This window comes from Monodon monoceros, unplaced genomic scaffold (genome assembly GCF_005190385.1).
Source record: "Monodon monoceros isolate NGI ecotype Baffin Bay Population unplaced genomic scaffold, NGI_Narwhal_1 Super_Scaffold_2, whole genome shotgun sequence".
NCBI classification, from domain to species: domain Eukaryota; kingdom Metazoa; phylum Chordata; class Mammalia; order Artiodactyla; family Monodontidae; genus Monodon; species Monodon monoceros.
The window spans coordinates 19,185,641-19,210,338 of NW_021703776.1; the positions used below are offsets into that span (position 1 = coordinate 19,185,641).

The 24,698-nt window shown below is 37.8% G+C and overlaps 1 protein-coding gene across 2 annotated transcripts in view; it reads left to right on the forward strand.

The window, feature by feature from the left end:
• The window catches only part of RELN (reelin), a 519,854-nt gene that overhangs the window by 351,614 nt on the left and 143,542 nt on the right, over window positions 1-24,698 (forward strand). For both annotated transcript variants that reach the window (XM_029233992.1, XM_029233993.1), the window contains exons 18-20: window positions 4,515-4,748; window positions 5,413-5,574; window positions 10,139-10,375. In XM_029233992.1, the coding sequence (XP_029089825.1) occupies window positions 4,515-4,748; window positions 5,413-5,574; window positions 10,139-10,375 (633 nt within the window). The remainder of the gene's footprint in view (window positions 1-4,514; window positions 4,749-5,412; window positions 5,575-10,138; window positions 10,376-24,698) is intronic.

Genomic DNA, 24,698 nt, shown 5'->3' on the forward strand with positions numbered 1-24,698 from the left:
TTGTCTCTCCTTCTGTTTAAAATGATAATCTGGCTGGGTAGAGTATCCTAGGTTGCAGATTCTCCCTTTCAGGACTTTGAATATACCATGCCACTGCCTTATGGCCTGAAAAGTTTCTGCAGAGAAATCAACCGGTAGCCTTATAGGGTTTCCCTTGTGTATGACTGTTTTTCTCTTGCTGTCTTTAGAATTCTCTATCTTCAACTTTTGCCATTTTTATTATATGTCTTAGTGTGGGTCTCTTTGGGTTCATCTTGTTTGGGACCCTCTGTGCTTCCTGCACCTGAATGTGTTTCCTTCTTTAGGGTGGGGAAGTTTTCAGCCATAATTTCTTCAAGTACATTTTGATCCCCTTCTCTCTCTTCTCCTTCTGGAACCCATTATGCATATGTTGGCATGTTTTATATTATCCCATAGATCTCATATGTTGCTTTCATTTTTTTCATTTGTTTTTCTGTCTGCTGTTCTGATTAATTTCCATTATTCTGTCTTCCAGATCATTTATGCATTCTTCTGTATTATTTAGTTGGCTATTCATTGCTTCTAGAGTGTTTTTTATCTCAGAAATTGAATTATCTGTTTTTGATTGGGTCCTAGTTCCTTGTTAAGATGATCTGAGTTTATATTGATAGTCTTTCTTAATTCAGTTAGCATTTATATTACCAACTTTTTTTTTTAAATGCACAATGTGAGAGTTGTGATTTGACTTTTAAGAATTTTCTTGTTTTTTATAAATTTTTTTTGGCCATGCCACGTGGCACGTTGGGTCTTAGTTCCCTGACCAGGGATTGAATCCACGCCCTCTGCATTGGAAGGGCAGAGTCTTAACTACTGGGCAGCCAAGGAAGTCCCTATTACCAAATTTTTGAATCCATGTCTGGTAGACTAATTATCTCTGTTCCATTATTTTTTTCAGGGGTTTTCTCTCTCTAGTTGCGGTGAGTGGGGTGGCCACTCTTCGTTGCAGTGCGCGGGCTTCTCATTGCGGTGGCTTCTCTTCTTGTGGAGCATAGGCTCTAGGTGTGCAGGTTTCAGTAGTTGTGGCACGCGGGCTCAGTAGTCGTGGCACACGGGCTTAGTTGCTCCACAACATGTGGTATCATCCTGGACCAGGACCCGAACCTGTGTACCCTGCATTGGCAGGTGGATTCTTAACCACTGTGCCACCAGGGAAGCCTAAGGGGGTGTTTTTATGTGAGAGCATCCCCATGTAGACTGCATGTGCCCAGTGTCTTTGGTGTGAGGACTGGATTTGACGTGGATGCCAGCCACATCTTTCCTCAGGGTCTGCTGGCCACTATCACCTTGATAGGGGGTGTGGTTGATGCTGGAGGAGCTAGAGCCTGCGCAAGGTGTGAGGTGGGACTTCCTCTCTGCTCCATGAGTGTTAGAGCCATGTCAGGGGTGGGGTCTGCTCCACAGTTGCTGGAGGGGAAGACCTGAGGGTTGGGCTCCAGCTGGCTCTGTTCCCTTAAAGTGTACGTTATGCCTTCTCCTGGCACAGGGGCCTTTGCCCCAGTGGAGGAGAGTGCTGAAGTAAGTGAGGCTACTGCACTTACAGAAGTCTGATGTGCTGCTTGTGTAGGTATCTGCAGCTCTGCTCAGATGCAACCCAAGTTTGCATCCTTTGCCTGTTGTCATTTCCTAGGTCTAGTGCAAGGTTGTGGCATGGAGTGAGCAGAGCCAGAGAGTTTGCTCGGCTGGGACTGGGGGTCGGTGCTTGTGGTTGCAGGAATTGAAGCGGCTGAGCCGCCATCAGAGGTCTGGGTTGCTTCTGGGGTGTGTAAGCGCAACAATGGCCGCCGCCGCCCCACATGGACCACACCCCAAGCCCCCAAGCCTCCTCTTTGTCCCTAGATCGAGTTTTCTCCCAGGACCTGTCTTCCCCAGATGGAGCACCAAGCTGTGGCATGGAGTGGGCAGGGCTGGAGCATTTGCTTGGCTGGGAGCCAGCTGCAGGGGCTTCAGCAGCTGCACTGCCATCAGGGGTCTGTGCTGCTTTCATGGTGCTGCCAGAGTAAGCTGCACTGCCCCACCCAAACCCCAGGCACCCCAGGCTGCTCCTGTGCCCCTATATCAAGTTTTCGCCCAGGACCTGGCAGCTCTAGATCCAATGCCAAGCTGTGATGTGGGCAGGGTTGGAGCATTTGTTCAGCCGGGAATGGGGGTCACAGTGTGTTGACCGTGGGGGCTGGAGGAGCTGTGTTGTCACCGGGGATCTGGGCTGCCTCAGAAGCACTGTTTAGTAAGAAGCAGCAATGGCCACTACCCTACCGAGACCACACCCCAGGCCATTTCTGCGTCCCTAGATGGAGTCTTTTCCCAGGTCCTGGTTGCCCTAGATCCCATGCCAAGCCATGTTGCAGAGTGAGCAGGACCGGACTGTTCACCTAGCCTGGATTGGGGAGCACAGTGAGGTAGCAGCCACTGGTCCAGAGCTCGCTCTGCCCTGTCTGTTGGCAAGCCAGCACCCATGCGTTCCTTGCGAGTGGAGTCTAGGCTTCTCCAGCCCTTCTGTCTGTCCCAGCTGTTCTCCCAGCAGCCAAGGGGGCTTGGCTCCTCCATGTAGGACCCCAGGACTGGGGCGCCCAGTCTGTGGCTCACTTCCCAGGGCGAGGGTCCAACCATACAGTCCTTCCTTTCCTCTTAGACCCCTCCCAGAGGTACAGGTCCCAAACTGATGCCTTTTTTTCCCACCCTGCCTGGTTACATGGCCATCTTTCTTTGCAGCCTTGGCTGTATAGGAGTTCTTCTGCCGGTTTCCGGTTAGTTTTCCATGAGAATTGTTCCACATATAGGTATATATATATATATATCTTTTTTTCTTTGCGGTACGCGGGCCTCTCACTGTTGTGGCCTCTCTCGTTGCGGAGCACAGGCTCCGGACGCGCAGCCTCAGCGGCCATGGCTCACGGGCCCAGCCGCTCCGCGGCATGTGTGATCTTCCCGGGCCGGGGCACGAACCCGTGTCCCCTGCATCGGCAGGCGGACTCTCAACCACTGCGCCACCAGGGAAGCCCAAGGTGCAACCTTTTTGATAAAATGATGATAACTATAACCCCCCCCAAAGAATATCCAATACACGTAAAATTTGGCGTTTGATTTCAGGACATTCACACTCTCCATGGACCCTCTGTGAGGCCAGCATAGATCCCAGTTTCTGCACTGGTGCTAAAGAAGTAACCTTATGAGTTGTGCCATAATATCACTTCATTGGTACACTTGCTTTATAAAAGGCTTATTTCACAGACTCACAGACATAGAAAACAAACTTATGGTTACCAAAGGGGAAAAGGGGTGGTAGAAGGATAAATTAGGAGTTTGGAATTAGCAGATGCACTCTACTATATATATAATAGATAAACAACAAGGACCTATTGTATAACACAGAGAAATATATTCAATATCTTGTAATAAACCATAATGAAAAAGAATATATGTATGTATAACTGAATCACTTTGCTGTACACCAGAAACTAACACAACATTATAAATCAACTGTACTTCAATAAAAAATTAAAAATAAATAAGTAAAAATAAAAGGCTTGCTTCAAATTTTAGAGTGTTTTGAATGCTTAGATGAGAACCCTGCCACCCACCCAAAAAGACACCAATTTAATTTTATAATGGGAAACATAGTAAATATAGTGAGAAAGAAATAGTGCAGTAAAAATAAAGAATTTGAAACTAATTCCTGATGAGCAAACTCCTTAAAATATAGAAAGTTTCTGATATTCAATTATTAAGTCATCTGTGATGAGTTTTCTCACTGACGGAAGACTCAGGGAGCTCCATATATATTCTAGTCAGCTAACATAAATACAGCACATCCTTACATGGCAGCAGGCAGGCTGGTGTGTGTGTGTGTGTGTGTGTGTGTGTGTGTGTGTGTGTGTGCGTGTGTTTCTTGAAGCACCGCTAATGTGGAATTCCACTGAGAGACAACACAGTTCTGCTAAGGACATCTATCTAGGTCAAGGGTGTATACATTCCCTTTATAATGCCAATCTAGTTTCCAATCTTTTCCAAATATTTCCAGTAATTACTGTCAAAAACAGAATGTGTATTTTTACATTTGTTCATAAAGGAAATTTATTCTAGATATCTTATAGAAGTATTTTATTTATGTTGTTTCTTTTACAAATTTAATGAACATCATTGTGAATAAAATTATATAATATACCTTTTACAAAGATTTTAAACTGGAAATGTGCACAAGCATAGATGCATTTGCAGATAAATTACTGGCATTGGTTGAAGGTGAGTGCTGAATTATTGTTTTAATCATAAGATTTTTTTTACAGCAGGACTGTGCAAAGGCTGTATTCTTTTGGGATATTTACAATTACTTCTCCCATATCAAGTCTTCAGATTCAGTATTCTCCAAAGACAAATGAGCTTTGATTACCATTCAATCCAGTCCTGGCCTCTGGACTTCCTCATCCCCAAAGTGGATAAAGGAATCCCTGAAAGGGCCAACAGTTTAAGATTTAATATCATGGTTTCTTTTTCAGGTGTGACCCTGGATTTTCTGGCCCAGCTTGTGAGATGGCATCCCAGACATTCCCAATGTTTATTTCTGAAAGCTTTGGCAGTTCCAGGCTCTCCTCTTACCATAACTTTTACTCTATCCGTGGTGCTGAAGTCAGCTTTGGCTGTGGTGTCTTGGCCAGTGGTAAGGCCCTGGTTTTCAACAAAGATGGGAGGCGTCAGCTAATTACATCTTTCCTTGACAGCTCACAATCCAGGTGAGTTAAAGCAGGGTGGAATACATACAGAAACAAGATAACAGTTGAATTCAGATCTATTAATTTTCACTTTTTTCTTTTTTACTAATATATATCTTCTGATTTTCAACCAGGATGAGAGGAAGCTTATAGTTTATATAGAGTTGATTTGCCCTGGTTTTTAATAAATTAAAAGGCTCACTGATGATGTTAAGATACTAATGACTGACTAGATTCTTTAAAATATGAACTGTTAGCATCAAAACTGTTCTTAAGCCAAGGGCTAGTTAATTATTTATGTAGTTTTATTTACTTGACAGCTTGCAGAGGCTGATTAGATTTACTCTACATCTCTCCTTCCCCCAGTGCTTAATAAATAATGCAGCAAAAGAATGATTGGCGTTTTAACTGTATGTACACAAGTATGTAGTATACAAATATGTATAAACATACCGTTATATTTGTATAGTTATATCTGTCTACAAAACACATGCAGTGACCTCATCTTCTACATATATTCATACATCTCACAGTGAAATTACTTACATTTTGTAGAAGAGGGATGAGTGGAAACCTACAGCTTTTGAGTAGTTTATTTAAATTTGTTCAAAATTCTTTAAAAGCCAAAATGAATGTTATGATTTAAAATGTTTATGCACACTAATTATAGACAATTCGTGTCTAGGTTTCTCCAGTTCACGTTGAGGCTGGGGAGCAAGTCTGTTCTGAGCACATGCAAAGCCCCTGACCAGCCTGGTGAAGGTGTTTTATTGCATTATTCTTATGATAATGGGATAACTTGGAAACTCTTGGAGCATTATTCATATCTCAACTATCATGAGCCCAGGTATGTTGGAAAACACTTGGAAAAAATGGTAAGGGTGATATCTCCTTCCTGGGGAAATCATCATTCAAGTGGTGTAAGAGTCCAGATGCTTTTGCACTGAGAGATGGTGAGGACAAAGATTGATGCCTCTTGCAATGAAAAGCTAGAAAGCTGCATTCTTGTAATTCATTTGCCCTACTGACTTCTGGTAATTTGAAGAAATTTATTCTCATATTCTTAAATGTGCATCTAAGGGAAATATTTTGATACCTAGGAAAGAGAAAAATAACTAACACTACTTTCCTTATTCAACTATAGTGCAAACTATTAGGTATGATTTTAATATGGTACTAAATTATAAATGCTGTTGATAAATATTTTTAGCAATGTATGATAATATATTATAATAAATTATATGAGATAATAACTCATAAAATCTGATAACCAATTTGCATGTAATATAATTAAGTAATGGGTATAAAGAAGTTTTTCTAGCATGTATAGAGTCCCTGGCAAAGATGGAGTGGAGGCTGTATTTAAAGCCCTTTCTTCAGGCCACTTCTATTTTTCTTTGGCTTATATATTTCATAATATATAGTCACAATTGTGAGATTTAAGTTTTACTTGAAGTAGGGCCATCCTTCAGTTTGGGAGAGTGGTAATCAGCATTTGTGATACGATTTCGGAAGAGTCCAGAGAGTCCTCTCCTTTTCTAGAACAGTTATTGACTTGCTCACTGAAATTCCTTCAAAATAGCAGGAGAAGAGGAGGATGGGAAAGTTAAAATAGAACTAGAGGAGGTATCACTGTGACTTACATTCACTTTCCGATATAAAGAGCTAATACAGTTTACCTTCCTGGGAGTACATACATGTTGATCATGGAAAGATATGAAAAAGAGTGAGGAGGGCTTCCCTGGTGGCGCAGTGGTTGAGAGTCCGCCTGCCGATGCAGGGGACACGGCTTCGTGCCCCATCCGGGAAGATCCCATGTGCCGCGGAGCGGCTAGGCCTGTGAGCCATGGCCGCTGAGCCTGCGCGTCCGGAGCCTGTGCTCCACAATGGGAGAGGCCACAACAGTGAGAGGCCCGCGTACCGCAAAAGAAAAAAAAAAAAGAGTGAGGACTTTGGGCACTGAAGTGTGCATTGGCACCATGGCAGAAGGACAGGGGCAATGATGATAGAGTTTATATACTTTAAAATTCTGCCTAGAGCTATCCCTTCATTTAGGTATTTGCAAATAGATGAGAACTTTTATTTTCATTAGAAGATGAAGTAGCATGTAACAGAGATAATAGTTAACAATTATTATGAGTGGTAAATACTATATGTTGTAAAATTTAAGAGAATGCACCAGATGTGTTGAGTCTTTTCCCTATACGGGTAAATGTAAGACTAAACTCAACTTTCTCACTCAGTAGAGACATATGAATCCTAAAGAAACATTTCATAGGTTCTCCATAATAAGCATTAAAAGAAAATTAAGCAACAATCAAGGTGATAATAAAAATGATGAAAGCATGAAGAAAATATCATTGTCCTAAGTTAAATTGGCCCAAAACACAATTTTTTCTAACAAGGATGGACAGCTTCAAAATTCAGTAATCAATTTGTAGCATGAAATTTAATTAATCTTGGTTGATATGAAAAGAAATTATACATTTAATGTACTATTGCAAAGGTACATTTAATCTTGTCTGCCATTTGACAGCAACATTTTTCTTCTAAGCAGAACCAAGGTGGCTTTTCAGCATTAGGTATGTGCACAGCTTGAAAGATTAAGATCAGAGGGGAGATTTTTTTAAAAGGAGAATGTGGTAGTGGAACCAAGAACACTTTCATTTTATATATATTGCCTCTGTCCAAGAGACTCTTCCCTCCTCCCCCTCTCTCTTATAAATATTAATAAAAGGTGACATGGCAGAAGTAGAATTTGATATATTCTAGGCACTAAATTATGTTTTATATGAGAAATAGTACAAACCATGTAAACTCTCCATGAGACAGTTAATTATTGATGCCTTTAGCCATTTGCTGTGTTTTCTTCAGTATAAATTGCTGTCTGTAATTGCTGTGAATTCCATATTGTTCCTTTCTGCCATGGTTGTTCGAAAATGAAGTGTGATCCATAAATTAGATGTGATAGTTGGCTAACTACTGTTATTCCTAGCTGATTTCTCATAATTTCCTTACCTATAATTCACTCAGTAAGTGAAAGAACTCTATCTGCTTGATATTAATAAAAGTTAAAGTCTGTAAATATATCTAAGTTAATCTTTTAATTCTAACTGACTAGACTGCCTTGTGAACTAATTGGCATTCTTATTAATATAAAACTATATATTTTTGGTGAGACAAATTATTCTAGATTTTTCTTAATTATAGGGCTTGGTTTCTTATTCTAAAATTATTGTAAAGTCTAATTATATTTTATTTTTGTCTTGATTATTATATTTGATTACAGGAAATCCATGAGCTTAGTACCTATCCAAAAAAGGAAGTTTGAGACAGAAAGTTGACCTAAGTCCCTGGGTTCTCATCTAGGAATATTCTGGTCAAATGGCTCCATAGCCATTCTAACAAGCCACTGTAATATGCATAGAGTGGTAAAGCAGAGACTCCCACCCCACTCCAAGATATAACGTAGAGGTAAAAGATGCAGACTCTAGAGCCATGTTCCCTAGGTCCATAGCCTGGCATTGTCAGTTAAAAGCTGCTTAACCTAAAAGAAAATCTTTAACCTCCTTGTGCCTCTGTGTTTGAACCTCTGTCAGGGTATACTGATAATATGTACTTCATCTATGCAGCAAGAAGTTACTCTTTTTATATGCCAGACACTATTCTAGGTGCTAAGATACAATAGTGAAAAATAGAAAAAAGTCTCTGACTTTGCCATGAGGATATTATTATCCCAGTTTCACAGATGAAGATGCCAAGGCACATAGAAGTTAAATACCTTCACTGAAGCTGCAGAGTTATCAACCATGAGGTGACAAAGTGCATACTTTAACCCAAGAGTCTGACTACAGACTCACAGTCTTCACATCTCTGCTGGGGAAAATATTGGGCACTTCAGTTACTGTTCTCACACACATATGCACTTTATTTTCCTTTAAAGTTGCACGAAAAATTCTACTTCTCAGTTGTTAATTTTTAATATTATATTTATTTTCATCAGAGAGAACAGTAACTGCTTTTAAAATTATTAATATTAAAAGAAAATTATAATTTTCTAATAACATAATGCAAATTAAATTATTAAATTAATGCATGATGTTTTCATTGTTGAGCCAGTTTGAATATAGTTTATTTTATTCTATATTTGATATGTAAACATAAATATTATTTAATAAATAAATATTTAGAAAATTAAAGTGAAAATTACTGAAATAATTAAGTTTTTAATAAGTACTTTTCTTTTAATAAACTCACATTGGTTAAAAATATTCAGCAGATTGTGGAAAGTACTTAAAAAAATCATAAACCTGTTATAGCTATGTCTTTTTAGTTTAAGAAATGTTTTTTAATTTATATTTCTGTATTTGAACATTGATTTCTCATCATTTAAAAAGTATGTTTTCTCACATTACAAAAAGTCCTACCAATTTTTTACTGTTTATATAATCAATGGTGATAATCGTGTTATTCCACCTCATATTTTCATATGCAGATTATTTAAAGTAAAAATAGATATTACTTTTAATAACTTTCAGTATGCAAAAAATTACATTTTCAAGATGTGATTTAATGTTTCTTTGTGTAATAACTAAAGATGAACATAATACAAATATGAAAATCAATCTAATTTCTCAGTAAATCCAGCCTTAGACATTGAAGTTTTTAAATAATTTATTTCTAAGTTATCCAGCTAGTCACCTGTCTTAGGGAGTTTTTCTTTGCTCACTAGGAAGAAGATTCAGTCCCTTCAGTGTACGTTTACTGCAAACACCTCTCCTGGTGTATAATTGTACACTGATGGAGATAAATGTTCCATTTGCCATTTGTTTTGCATCGCACCTTGTGTACGGATTTGAGCAGCATGGTACTATGATTTATGGAGCTTTCAAGCAGATGTCATTGCAGTGGCAATTAATATATAGTTCCTGCTGCTGTGTACAATGATTGCTCCTGGAAATTAGATACTACTCTTAATTTTCTTCCCCATTTGTCAGATACAGGTTTACTGTCACAGCCACCATGACACAGCAAGTGACCTCGCACACTATGCTGAACTCATGGGAATGAGGAAGTGCCATGGTTCCAACCAGCCCAAAAGTATAATGTGTGTAACAAGCTGCCCAAGATCCTTTACCAGACTTAGGCAAATCCTGCCACATTGACAACTATGTTTTATTGAGTTAGCTTTTCTGAGAGCAGCTGAGTGCAAGCAAAGTCACAGTTTTAGATGTGTTGAGAAGACTTTGTTGGAGTCAGACAGGAAATTGGAAATCTCAAGAATGTTTGTCATAGTGGGAAAATTATTTTTTTCAAATATTATACTGTAGGAAGAAAAGATCCTGCTATAAATGTTTGTATTTTAAGATAATCAAAGTAACCTGAATTTTTACTTCTATTTTCTCCTTTAGAATAATCTCTGTAGAATTACCAGATGATGCAAGACAGTTTGGAATTCAGTTCAAATGGTGGCAACCATATCATTCTTCCCAGGGGGAGGATGTATGGGCTATTGATGAGATTATCATGACATCTGTACTTTTCAATAGCATTAGTCTTGACTTTACCAATCTTGTGGAGGTCACTCAATCTCTGGGATTCTACCTTGGAAATGTTCAGCCATACTGTGGCCACGACTGGACCCTTTGGTAAGGATTTCATCTTTGTTCTTGTGGTTATTGTTACAATTTGCATTAAGGATTGAAACCCAAAGATGATCTTCCAGTCCATCCAGCACTTAGTCGTTTGTTGACAAATATTAGCTGAACATGAACCATTTGAAAAGTCGCTGTTATGTCTATAAGTAAGTTACCTTGGGAAAGAAGACTAAAAACAAAACACTGATAGATTTAAATAAATATAAAATTTCACTATATTTATTCATCTCAAATTTTCATTTTCCCACCATTACATATAAAAACCCTCTTCAAGAAGTGTTAATAACTAAAGTGACTAACATATTCTCCCTTCATGGAGGTCCATCATGATCATAGTGAAAAGTGAAATCACTCTAATGACTATTTTAAAAAAATTCCTCATCACGTGTTTTATTGTCATGCTGTCTTACATAAAGTCCAAGAAGTTTCTCCAACCCAAAGATATTCTTTTTAGTCCATTTTATCAAGCAATATTGGACCAGCGACTTGTATGGTTAATGTCAGTGGGGTTTCAAGAGTGTGGGATTTCCTAGTCAAGATACCTTTCATTCTTAGATTTTTTTTTCTCCCTATCGTCAGATGCAAACTTAATTATACATTAAGCAGTAAATAAATAACTTAAGACTATCATTAGTACTTCAAGAACATCAGTAGGATGACACAATAGTGATTACCTAGTTAGGAGGTGGCAACTTTAGATAGAGACGAGGAGGCTGTGTTTGGGTAGTTCAGAGAGTGGAAACAACACATTCCACTAATTGGAAAGTAAAAGAGCAGGAAGTTCCAGGCACATGAAGATCTGAAGGAAGAGCGTACAACTACAGGAAACTCTGTGGTGCAAAGACTCCCAAAGCATGAGTGACCATGACATGTTCAAAAACCAGGAGGAAGGCCAATGGTGCTGGAGCCCAGGTAATGAGGGAGTGAATGTCAGAAATAGAAGCCAAGAGATATGCAGAAGCCAGATCAGATAGGACTTTCTAGGCATAGAGATCCTAGGTTAAGTCTCAGGTCTGTATAATTTCAAAACTCACAACCTTCACCACTGTGCAAACTGCCCCTCTTTGGGTTCCTTTAGAACTTTAAACATGATTGAGGAATAATTTTCTAAGAGTCTTTTACTTTCTATTGAGTCATGGTCAGACCAATTTAATTTCTCCAGATGAATCTTGCCAAAAGCTATTCACTGCAATTGTCTCCCTAGAACATATCATAACTGACCCATCAGTGACCTTATCATAATTAGAGGTAAATTTTACACACCATTGCACATAAAATTACCTTTGATGGGAATTGTGCATGGACAGTCACATCTCACACACAGCAGGCGAAAATTCTAGCATCAAAATGACAGCTAATGGCATGGAAGTACAGCTGATCTCTTTTGCTGCAAGCACTGTCAAACTAGATAGAATGAAATTTCTCTATGACAAAATATGAAAGGTTATATTGTGTGTTTTCTAGTTGATAGCCTCAGATGCTTATTTTTATGCATGCTGTTTCTTAGTCCTGGAGTCTTCAAAGAAAATAAAGGGGTGAAGCAAATAAGATACAAAGATGTAAAGCAAAATGAGATTTCTTGGAATTTTATGGTTCTGCAATTTTAAATTGACCTGAATTAACAATAATCCAAATTGGTCATATACCATAAACTATCCCCCAAGTTTGTGTAGCAGTTTTTCTTTCCAGCACTTTGAATACAACAAAGAATCATATCATGAATGCAAGTCCTGTATAATGTTTATTTTTTCGTAAATAGTTAACATCTGCTCAGATAAACTCCAAAGTTGCTGAGCATTTTAATTTTAACACTTGGGTTGAATACATGATAACAGCAGTTTAATTTCTGTGCTTTGCAAAACCCTAAGAACAATATCCTTTCACACAAGTCTGATGAATATTCTTAACCCACCACTGCTTTAATTGGTGGAGATACATTTACTCTGTGAAAGTACAATCACAATAATTATAGAAAACCATAAGAAAATATAAATAATTGTACAATCCCCATGGGCACGTTGAGCAGCGCCACAGGAGTTTTATTAACAGCCACATGTGAGCAATCAAATTTGACTTCTCTGAAACGAAAAGGAGTTGTCTTGGTTATGAAACAACAGAGACTATACTCTGGTGGTGATAATGAGACTAGAGAAACACATTAACCGCTTTAATAAGGACATGAAAAATGCTCTCTGCTCATTAAAATGAAACAACATGGAAGATTTCAAACTGTTCCCATTTTCTTAGCCAATGAATCAGAATAAAGCCCCATTTAATGACACCGTTTTCTCTCTGCTGCTGTTGAAGAATATATAGTCCAAGTTCCAAGTTCAGTGTGAACTCACTTTAGCACTGTTTTTCAGAAACACTTATTACAATACTGAAATTCAAATGATGATATTGACCAACTATTTATCAAAACTACCTAGTCCTAAAAACAAGGGTTTTTTTAATGTAAAACCTTTGGAGCATGTTATTAAGTTAAAATTCTTTGAACATATTCAAATATGTGGCCTCTGCCGTTCAATGACCTGTTTTTCTCAAGGGAAATTTTGAAATGTCTACATGTTCTCTACAAATGACTGGTGTTAAATTAATTATTCTTGGCTTTTGCCAGCTGAGAGTTCATTTGGTTCTCATTTTCTAACTCATGGCTTTCCATGAGCATGGATTGTTGTTACTGAGAGTGTTCTCCAGGGAAAACTTGGACAATTGTTTTTTCATTAGAAGAACTACAGTCAATATGCTATAAATCACTTTACAGTATGTCATCTTAGAGCACATTTTTCCATGGGGAAATGAATTGCCTTTAATTATTTGTAGTACTTTCCTTTCTTCCATACATAGTATCTGAAATCAGAACCTGTCTGCTTTGTGTTCTAAAAATAGTCTTTAAAGCCTCTTCCATATATTTTAAGATCACTAAGGGAATTATTTTAATTGAGATTTATTAAAGATTATTTGACTAATACTATTGGTGATAATACCAAGGGACATTTACATTCCTCTGCCTTATCTAGTAGACTAGCTAAGTATACAGGTGGAAAGGACATTCCTGTCATATGATCTAGAGTTTTGGTTTCAAAATGTGTAAAACTATGAGGGTATGGTCATCATAGCATATTAGAATTGGCAGTTCGTTTTAGTAGAAGAGATAAGGAGTTTTCCAGACAGGCAAAGGCTAAAGGAGTTCACCACTAGATGGGCTTTACAAGAAATGTGATAAAGGACAGTCTTCAAGCTGAAACAGAAGGGCTCTAGTTAATAACAGGAACAGATATAAAAGTGTAAATCTCACTGCTAAAGGTAAATATGTAGTTAAATTCAAAATACTCTCATGTTGTAGTGGTAGTGAGTAAATCACTTATAAATCTAGTATGAAGGTTAAAAGACAAAAATAGTAAAAAAAAAATAGCTGTAACTATAATAATTTGTTAACAGATAACAAGATAAAAAAGATGTAAATTATGACACCTAAAACATGAAACATTGTGGAGGGGGGTAAAAATGTAGAGCTTTAGTGTGCATTTGACTTTAGTTGTTATCACTTTAAAATAGACTGTTAAAAATGTAAGATGTTTTATATAAACCTCATGGTATCCACAAAGTAAAAACTCAGAGTAGATACACAAAAGATAAAGAGAGGGCTTCACTGGTGAATTTTACTAGACATTCTAAGAATTAATACCAGTTCTTCTCAAAGTCCTCCAAAAAGTATAGAAGAGAGAGGAATACTTCGAAACCCATTTTACAAGGCCAGCATTACTCTGACACCAAAACTAAGCAAGGGTGTCATGAGAAAAGAAAATTACAGACCAAGATTCCTGATGAACATAAATACAAAACTCCTCAGCAAAATACTAGCAACTCTAATTCAACAACACATTAAAAGAATATATACCATGATAAAGTGGGATTTATTCCTGGGACACAAGGGTAATTCCACATGTGAAAATCAGTCAAGTGATACACCACATTAATAAAATGAAAGAGAGAGATTGGTTCAAGATGGCTGAGTACAAGGACGTGTGCTCACTCCCTCATGCAAGAGCACCGGAATCACAACTAACTGAACAGTCATCGACAGGAAGACACTGGAACTCACCAAAAAAGATACCCCACATCCAAAGACAAAGGAGAAGCCACAATGAGATGGTAGGAGGGGGCGCAATCACAATAATATCAAATCCCATAGCTGCTAGGTGGGTGACTCACAAACTGAAGAACACTTATACCACAGAAGACCACCCACTGGAGTGAAGGTTCTGAGTCACACATCAGGCTTCCCAACCTGGGGGTCCGGCAACGGGAGGAGGAATTCCTAGAGAATCAGACTTTGAAGCCTAACGGGATTTGATTGCAGGACTTTGACAAGACTGGGGGAAACAGAGACTCCACTCTTGGAGGGCACGTGCAAAGTAGTGTGCGCATCAGGATGCAGGGGAAGGAGCAGTGACCCCATAGGAGACTGAACCAAACCTACCTGCTAGTGTTGGAAAGTCTCCTGCCAAGGCAGGGGGTGGCTGTGTCTCACTGTGAGATCAAGGACACTGGCAGCAGAAGTTCTGGGAAGTACTCCTTGGCATGAGCCCTCCCAGAGTCCGCCATTAGCCCCACCAAATAGCCCAGGTAGGCTCCAGTGTTGGGTTGCCTCAGGCCAAGCAACCAACAGGGAAGCAACCCAGCCCCACCCATCATGAGACAAGCGGATTAAAGTTTTACTGAGCTCTGCCCACCAGAGCAACAGCCAGCTCTACCCACCACCATTCCCTCCCATCAGGAAACTTGCACAAGCCCCTTAGGTAGCCTCATCCACCAGAGAGCACACAGCAGAAGCAAGAAGAACTACAATCCTGCAGCCTGTGGAACAAAACCCACATTCACAGAAAGATAGACAAGATGAAAAGGCAGAGGGCTATGTACCAGATGAAGGAACAAAATAAAACCCCAGAATAACAACTAAATGAAGTGGAGATAGGCAACCTTCCAGAAAAAGAATTCAGAATAATGATAGTGAAGATGATCCAGGACCTTGGAAAAAGAATGAAGGCAAAGATCGAGAAGATGCAAGAAATGTTTAACAAAGACCTAGAAGAATTAAAGAGCAAACAAACAGAGATGAACAATACAATAACTGAAATGAAAACTACACTAGAAGGAATCAATAGCAGAATAACTGAGGCAGAAGAACGGATAAGTGATCTGGAAGACAGAATGGTGGAATTCACTGCTGGGCAACAGAAAAAAGAATAAAAAGAAATGAAAACAGCCTAAGAGACCTCTTAAACACAACAACATTCGCATTATAGGGGTCCCAGAAGGAGAAGAGAGAGAGAAAGGACCAGAGAAAATATTTGAAGAGACTATTGTCAAAAACTTGCCTGACATGGGAAAGGAAATAGCCACCCAAGTCCAGGAAACACAGAGACTCCCATACAGGATAAGTCTAAGGAGAAACACACCAAGACACATAGTAATCAATTTGGCAAAAACAAAAGAAAGAAAAATTTTAGAAACCAGAAAGGGAAAAATGATAAAATACAAGGGAACTCCCATAGGGTTAACAGCTGATTTCTCAGCAGAAACTCTACAAGCCAGAAGGGAGGGCATGACATATTTAAAGTGATGAAAGGGAAGAACCTACAACCAAGATTCCTCTACCCGGCAAGAATCTCATTCAGATTCAATGGAGAAATCAAAAGCTTTACAGACAAGCAAAAGCTAAGAGAATTCAACACCACTAAACCAGCTCTACAACAAATGCTATAGGAACTTCTCTAAGTGGGAAACACAAGAGAAGAAAAGGACCTACAAAAACAAAGCCGTAACAATTAAGAAAATGGTAATAGGAACATACATATCGATAATTACCTTAAACGTGAATGGATTAAACGCTCCAACCAAAAGACACAGGCTTGCTGAATGGATACAAAAAAAAGACCCATATATATGTTGTCTACAAGAGACCCACTTCAGACCTAGGGGCACATACAGAGTGAAAGTGGATGGAAAAAGATATTCCATGCAAATGGAAATCAAAAGAAAGCTGGAGTAGCAATACTCATATCAGATAAAATAGACTTTAAAATAAAGAAGGTTACAAGAGACAAGGAAGGAAACTGCATAATGATCAAAGGATCAATCCAAGAAGCAGATATAACAGTTATAAATATATATGCACCAACATAGGAGCAGCTCAGTACATAAAGCAACTGCTCACAGTTATAAAAGAGGAAATCAACAGTAACACAATAATAGTGGGGAACTTTAACACCTCACTTAACCCAACAGACAGATCATCCAAACAGAAAATTAGTAAGGAAACACAAGCTTTAAGTGACACAATAGTCCAGATAGATTTAATTGATATTTATAGGACATTCCATCCAAAAACAGCAGATTACACTTTCTTCTCAATTTCACATGGAACATTCTCCAGGATGGATCACCTCTTGGGTCACAAATCAAGCCTCAGTAAATTTAAGAAAATTGAAATCATATCAAGCATCTTTTCCAACCACAATGCTATGAGATTAGAAATCAATTACAGGGAAAAAAAACTTTAAAAAAACACAAACACATGGAGGCTAAACAGTATGTTACTAAATAACCAAGAGATCACTGAAGAAATCAAAGAGGAAATCAGAAAATACCTGGAGAGAAATGACAATGAAAACACGACGATCCAAAACCTACAGGATGCAACAAAAGCAGTTCTAAGAGGGAAGTTTATGGCAATACAAGCCTCCCTCAAGAAACAAGAAACATCTCAAATAAACAATCTAACCTTACACCTAAAGGAACTAGAGAAAGAAGAACAAACAAAACCAAAGTTAATAGAAGGAAAGAAATCATGAACATCAGAGCAGAAATAAATGAAATAGAAATGAAGAAAACAATAGCAAAGATCAATAAAACTAGTAGCTGGTTCTTTGAGAAGATAAATAAAATTGATAAACCTTTAGTCAGACTCATCAAGAAAAAGATGGAGAGGAATCAATAAAATTAGAATTGAAAAAGAAGTTACAATGGACACTGCAGAAATGTGAAGCATCCTAAGAGACTACTACAAGCAACTCTATGCCAATAAAATAGACAACCTGGAAGAAATGGACAAATTCTTAGAAAAGTATACCCTTCCAAGACTGAACCAGGAAGAACTAGAATATATGAACAGACGAATCACAAGTAATGAAATTGAAACTGTGATTAAAAATCTTCCAACAAACAAAAGTCCAGGACCAGATAGCTTCACAGGTGTATTGTGTCAAACATTTAGAGAAGAGCTAACAGCCATCCTTCTCAAACTCTTCCAAAATATTGCAGAGGAAGGAACACTCCCAAACTCATTCTATGAGGCCACCATCACCCTGATACCAAAACCAGACAAAGATACTAGAAAAAAAAATACAGACCAATATCTCTGATGGATACAGATGCAAAAATCCTCAACAAAATACTAACAAACAGAAACCAACAACACATTAAAAGGATCATACACCATGATCAAGTGGAATTATTTGCAAGGATGAAAGGATTCTTCAATATACACAAATCAATCAATGTGATACACCATATTAACAAATTGAAGAATTAAAAACCATATGATCATCTCAATAGATGCAGAAAAATCTTTTGACAAAATTCAACACCCATTTATGATAAAAACTCTCCAGAAAGTGAGCATAGAGGGAACCTACCTCAACATAATAAAGGCCATATATGACATGGGTTCACAGCAAACACCATTCTCAATGGTGAAAAACTGAAAGCATTTCCTCTAAGATCAGGAACAAGAGAAGGATGTCCACTCTCGCCACTCTTATTCAACATAGTTTTGGAAGTCCTAACCACGGCAATCAAGGAAGAAAAAGAAATTAAAGGAATACAAATTGGAAAAGAAGAAGTAAAACTATCACTGTTTGCAGATGACATGATACTATACATAGAGAATCATAAAGATGCCACCAGAAAACTACTAGAGCTAATCAATGAATTTGATAAAGTTGCAGGATACAAAATTAATGCATAGAAATCTCTTGCATTCCTATACACTAATGATGAAAAATCTGAAAGAGAAATGAAGGAAACACTCCCATTTACCATTGCAACAAAAAGAATAAAATACCTAGGAATAAACCTACCAAGGGAGACAAAAGACCTCTACTCAGAAAAGTATAAGACACTGATGAAAGAAATCAAAGATGACACAAACAGATGGAGAGATATACCATGTTCTTAGATTGGAAGAATCAATATTGTGAAAATGACTATACTACCCAAACCAATCTACAGATTCAATGCAATCCCTATCAAATTACCAGTGGCATTTTTTACAGAACTAGAACATAAAATCTTAAAATTTGTGTGGAGACACAAAAGACCCCGAATAGCCAAAGCAGTCTTGAGGGAAAAAAACGGAACTGGAGGAATAAGACTCCCTGGCTTCAGACTATACTACAAAGCTGCAGTAATCAAGACAATATGGTACTGGCACAAAAACAGAAATATAGATCAATGGAACAAGATAGAAAGCCAAGAGATAAACCCACGCACCTATGGTCAACTAATCTATGACAAAGGAGGCAAGGATATACAATGGAGAAAAGACAGTCTCTTCAATAAGTGGTGCTGGGAAAACTGGACAGCTACATATGAAAGAATGAAATTAGAACACTCCCTAACACCATACACAAAAATAAACTAAAAATGGATTAGAGACCTAAATGTAGGACCAGACACGATAAAACTCTTAGAGGAAAATGTAGGAAGAACACTCTTTGACATAAATCACAGCAGATCTGTTTTGATCCACCTCCTAGAGTAATGGAAATAAAAACAAAAATAAACAAATGGGACCTAATGAAACTTAAAAGCTTTTGCAAAGCAAGGGAAACTATAAACAAGACGAAAAGGCAACCCTCAGAATGGGAGAAAATATTTGCAAATGAATCAACAGACAAAGGATTAATTTCCAAAATATATAAACAGCTCATTCAGCTCAATATTAGAAAAACAAACAACCCAATCAAAAAATGGGCAGAAGACCTAAATAACATCTCTCCAAAGAAGACATACAGATGGCTACGAAGCACATGAAAAGCTGCTGAACATCACTAATTATTAGAGAAATGCAAATCAAAACTACGATGAGGTATCACCTCACACCAGTTAGAATGGGCATCATCAGAAAATCTACAAACAACCAATGGTGGAGAGGGTGTGGAGAAAAGGGAACCCTCTTGCACTGTTGGTGGGAATGTAAGTTGATACAGCCACTATGGAGAACAGTATGGAGGTTCCTTAAAAAATCTAAAAATAGAATTACCATATGATCCAGCAATCCCACTACTGGGTATATACCCAGAGAAAACCATAATTCAAAGAGACACATGCACCCCAAAGTTCATTGCAGCACTATTTACAATAACCAGGTTATGGAAGCAACCTAAATGCCCATCGACAGATGAATGGATAAAGAAGATGTGATGCATATATACAATGGAATATTACTCAGCCCTAAAAAGGAACAAAATTGGGTCATTTGTAGAGATGTGGATGGATCTAGAGACTGTCATACAGAGTTAAGTAAGTCAGGAAGAGAAAAACAAATATCGTATATTAATGCATATATGTGGAACCTAGAAAAATGGTACAGATGAACCGGTTTGCAGGGCAGAAATAGAGACACAGATGTAGAGAATAAACGTATGTACACCAATTGGGAAAGTGGCAGGGGTAGTGGTGGTGGTTGGATGAAATGGGAAATGGGGAATGACATATATACACTAATATGTATAAAATAGATAACTAAAAAGAACCTGCTGTAGAAAAATAAATAAAATTTAAAAAATAAAAGATAAAAATTATACGATCATCTCAATAGATGCAGAAAAAGCATTTGACAAACTTCAAAATCTATTTATGATAAAAACTCTCAACATAGTACATATAAAGGGAACATACCTCAACATAATTAAGGCCATCTATGACAAGCCCACTCAATGATGAAAGGCTGAATGCATTTGCTCTAAGATCAGGAACAAGATAAGGATGCCCACTCTCACCACTTTTATTCAACATAGTCCTGAAAGTCCTAGCCAGAGCAATTAGGCAAGAAAGACAAAAGTCTCCAAAATACAAAGGAAGAAGTAAAACAGTCTTTATTTGCAGATGATGTGATATTATATCATTATAGATAGGAAAACTAAAGACTCCATGGAAACTGCTAGAACTAGTAAACAGGTTCAGCAAAGTTGCAGGATACAAAATCAATACACAAAAAATCAATAGCATTTCTATATGTTTACAATGAACTACCAGAAAGAAAAAATAAGAAAACAATTCCATTTACAATTGCATCAGAAAGAATAAAATGCCTATTTGACCAAGGAAGTGAAAGATCTGTACATTGAAGACAGTAAGACGTTGATGAAAGAAATTGGAGAAGACACAGAAAAATGGAAATATAATCAGTGCTCATGGATTGGAATGATTAATATTGTTATAATGTCCATACTACCCAAAGTAACCTACAGATTCAGTGCAATCCCTATCAAAATTCCAGTGGCATTTTTCACAAAAATAGAAGAAACAATCCGAATAGTTGTATAAAAACCACAAAAGACCCTCAAATAGGCAACACAATCTTGAGAAAGAAGAATAAAGCAGGAAGCATCATACTCCCTGGTTTCAAACTATATTACAAAGCTGTAGTAATCAAAACAGTATGGTATTGGCATAAAAACAGACATGTAGATCAATAGAGAACAGAAAAGAGAGCCCAGAAATAAACAAATCCATATATGATCAATTAATTTTTGACAAAAGAGCCAAGAATATACAATAGGGAAAGGACTCCCTTCAATAAATGGTGTTTGGAAAACTGAACAGCCAAACACTAAAGAAAACAACTGGACTACACAAAACTACACACAAAAATTTACTCAAAATGGATCAAAGACTTGAACATAAGACCTGAAGCCATAAAACTCCTAGAAGAAAACATAGGCAGTAAGCTCCTTTACATCAGTCTTGGCAATTATTTTTTTGCATTTGACACCAAAGCAAAGGCCATGAAAGCAAAAAATCACAAGTGGGACTATATTAAACTGAAAAGCTTATGCACAGCCAAGAAAACTGTCAACAAAATGGAACGGGAACCTACAGTATGGGAGAAAATACTTACAAATCCTATATCTGAGAAGGTGTTAATATCTAAAATATATAAAGAACTCAAACAACTCACTAGCCAAAAAAAACCCCTAAACAATCTAATTTTAAAAATGGGAAGGGCTTCCCTGGTGGTCCAGTGGTTGAGAATCTGCCTGCCATTGCAGGGCACACGGGTTTGAGCCCTGGTCTGGGAAGATCCCACATGCCGCAGAGGAACTAGACCCGTGAGCCACAACTACTGAGCCTGTGCATCTGGAGCCTGTGCTCCACAACAAGAGAGGCTGCAACAGTGAGAGACCTGCGCACCGCAATGAAGAGTGGCCCCCGCCTGCCGCAACTAGAGAAAGCCCTCACACAGGAACGAAGACCCAACACAGCCAAAAATAAATTAATTAATTAATTATTTTAAAAAATGGGGGCTTCCCTGGTGGCGCAGTGGTTGAGAGTCCACCTGCCGATGCAGGGGACACGGGTTCATGCCCTGGCCCGGGAAGATCCCACGTGCCGCGGAGCAGCTAGGCCCGTGAGCCATGGCCGCTGAGCCTGCGCGTCCGGAGCCTGTGCTCCGCAATGGGAGAGGCCACAACAGTGAGAGGCCTGCATACCACAAAAAAAAAAAAAAAAAAAAAAAATGGGCAAAGGATCTAAATAGACATTTTACCAAAGAAGACGTACAGATGACCAACAGGTACATGGAAAGATGCTCACCATCACTAATCATCAGGGAAATGCAAATCAAAACCACAATGAGATATCACCTCACACAAGTTAGAGTGGCTATTATCAAAAAAACAAGAAATAACAAGTATTGGCGAGGATGTCGCGAAAGGGGATCCTTGTGCACTGTTGGTGGGAATGTAAATTGGTGCAGCCATTATGGAAAACTTTATGGAGGTTCCTCAAAAAATTAAAAATACAATCCAGCAATTCTGCTTCTGAGTATGTATCTGAAAGAAATGAAATCACTATCTTGAAAATATATTTGTTCCTCCCCCCCCCATGTTTGTGGCAGCATTATTTACAATAGCCAAGACACGGAGATAACAAGAGCGTCCATCAATGTGTGAATGTATGATAAAGACAGTGTGATACATACAATGGAGTATTTTCATCCATAAAAAAGAAGGAAATTCTACCATTTGTGACAACATGGATGGACTTTGAAAAAATACAAACTCATAGATAGAGAGATTGGTGGTTGCCAGAGGTGGGGGGTGGAAGATGGGCAAAATGGGTGAAGTGAGTCAAAAGGCACAAACTTTTCACTTACAAGATTAATAAGTTCTGGGGATGTAATGTACAGCATTATGACTGTAAGTAACAGTACTGTATTTTATACTTGAAAGTTGCTAAGAGAGTAGATCTTAAAAGTTCTCATCACAAGAAAAAATTTTGTAACTGTGAGGTGATAGATGTTAGCTAAACTTATTGCAGTGATCATTTTGCAGCATATACATATATCAGATCGTTGTGTTGTATGCCTAATACAATGGCATATGGCAATTATATCTCAACAAAACTGGATTCAAAAAATATATGTTCATATCTCATGGGGCATCTATAAACATGCACAACAAAAAAGAATTTGTATATTTTATGAGAAGCAAGAGTTGCCTAGGGGAAAATCCCAGACTAAAAGGATCCTAAAAGCCTTTTTATCTCATAATACAAATTAAACACAATTCACTTGCAGTAAAAGGTAGGAAATAGTACTGTGGCTCTATTACCAATTGAAAAAAATCAATAATTTAGCATTATATAATAGTCATATAATAATATAGCAGAACTGAACAATGAGTGGAATGTGTTTTAAGCTGTACAAGAGGAGCTATAAAGTAGTTGTTAAGGTACTTCTAGATTATAAGAACCATCAAGAATCAACAGTAACGTGTAGTAATGGATAACACAAAAAGATTTCCTAACTGGCCTAGAAAAATCCCTTCAGAGCTCATGCTTGCACAAACCTGACATGCATTTGTGGGGACTGTCAAGCCCACAGGCAGATCTAACAGACATTTAGCAAGCAGTGGGCAAAACACTTTTTAATGAGATCTACCTTTTCTTCTGCTACCTTTTGGTTAATTTTTAAAAATAGGAATATGTATTTGCGGGGGTTAAGAGTCAAGAGTCTTTTCTACATGCAGATCTATATTCCTTTGGACTGGTCTCATGAAAATAGTCAAGGAGGTTGCCTGATACTAATACAAGGAATGTGTCATTGGTAAACATTAACAAAGGAGAGGTTGGATTAGTGCCCTGCTGAAACTTTGGACAGCCTTGATCCCTTAGGTCACAAGAGAAACAAATTTATAACTATCCCTTTATAAAATGAATTTGCTTATAGAATAAAAATGATAGCCAAGTAAATATCTTTAGGATTTTTCTTTCATTGAACATCAACCCATAATTTACATAGAAATTTTGTCAGCTTAAATTGTTTATTAGTAAGCCTAGAGTCTTCTTGGGATTATTTTTTACAAAAACTATTAGAATAATAAATCAACCCAAATTGTGCTGCTGAAGAAAGTCAGTTGGGGTGAACTGGCTCCCAAGAGCCACTTCAACTACCATTTCTCAGCAAGTGATTAGGAAGCTTAGCAAATAGATAAGGTAAATACATTGAGTGACAAACTGAAAAGTCACTATTATTTTCAACAGCTATGAAGAAAGTATTTTCAGTACCCAGGGGAATCAATGCCTCTATAAAATTGGTAATATAATTGAATATACCCCCAAATAAATTTATAAATGACTTTCTAAAATAAATCCTATTTATTAGGCTTTTTCATCCTTTTACATGAAATTTTTCATTTGTTGATAGGCTAATTTATACATTCAACTGTTTATTGATTGCACTACAAGTGCTGTTTGTCCTGAAGGTATAGCACTTGGTACTAAAGATGAAGATAGAAAAGCCCTTTGTTTGTGGAGCTTATTTTCTAGGGAGAAAATCAAAAGTGAGCAAGTAAACAAATTTGTAATAATATTCCAGATAGTGGTAATTGCTGTGAGGATAAAGGAATGGAATGTTAGATGACATAAGTGGAGAGTGAGACTATTTTAGGTAAAATGTTTAGGGAAACCTTCCTGGGAGTGTAGAGACCAGAATATGAGAAAGAAACACTGATGTGAAAGTGTG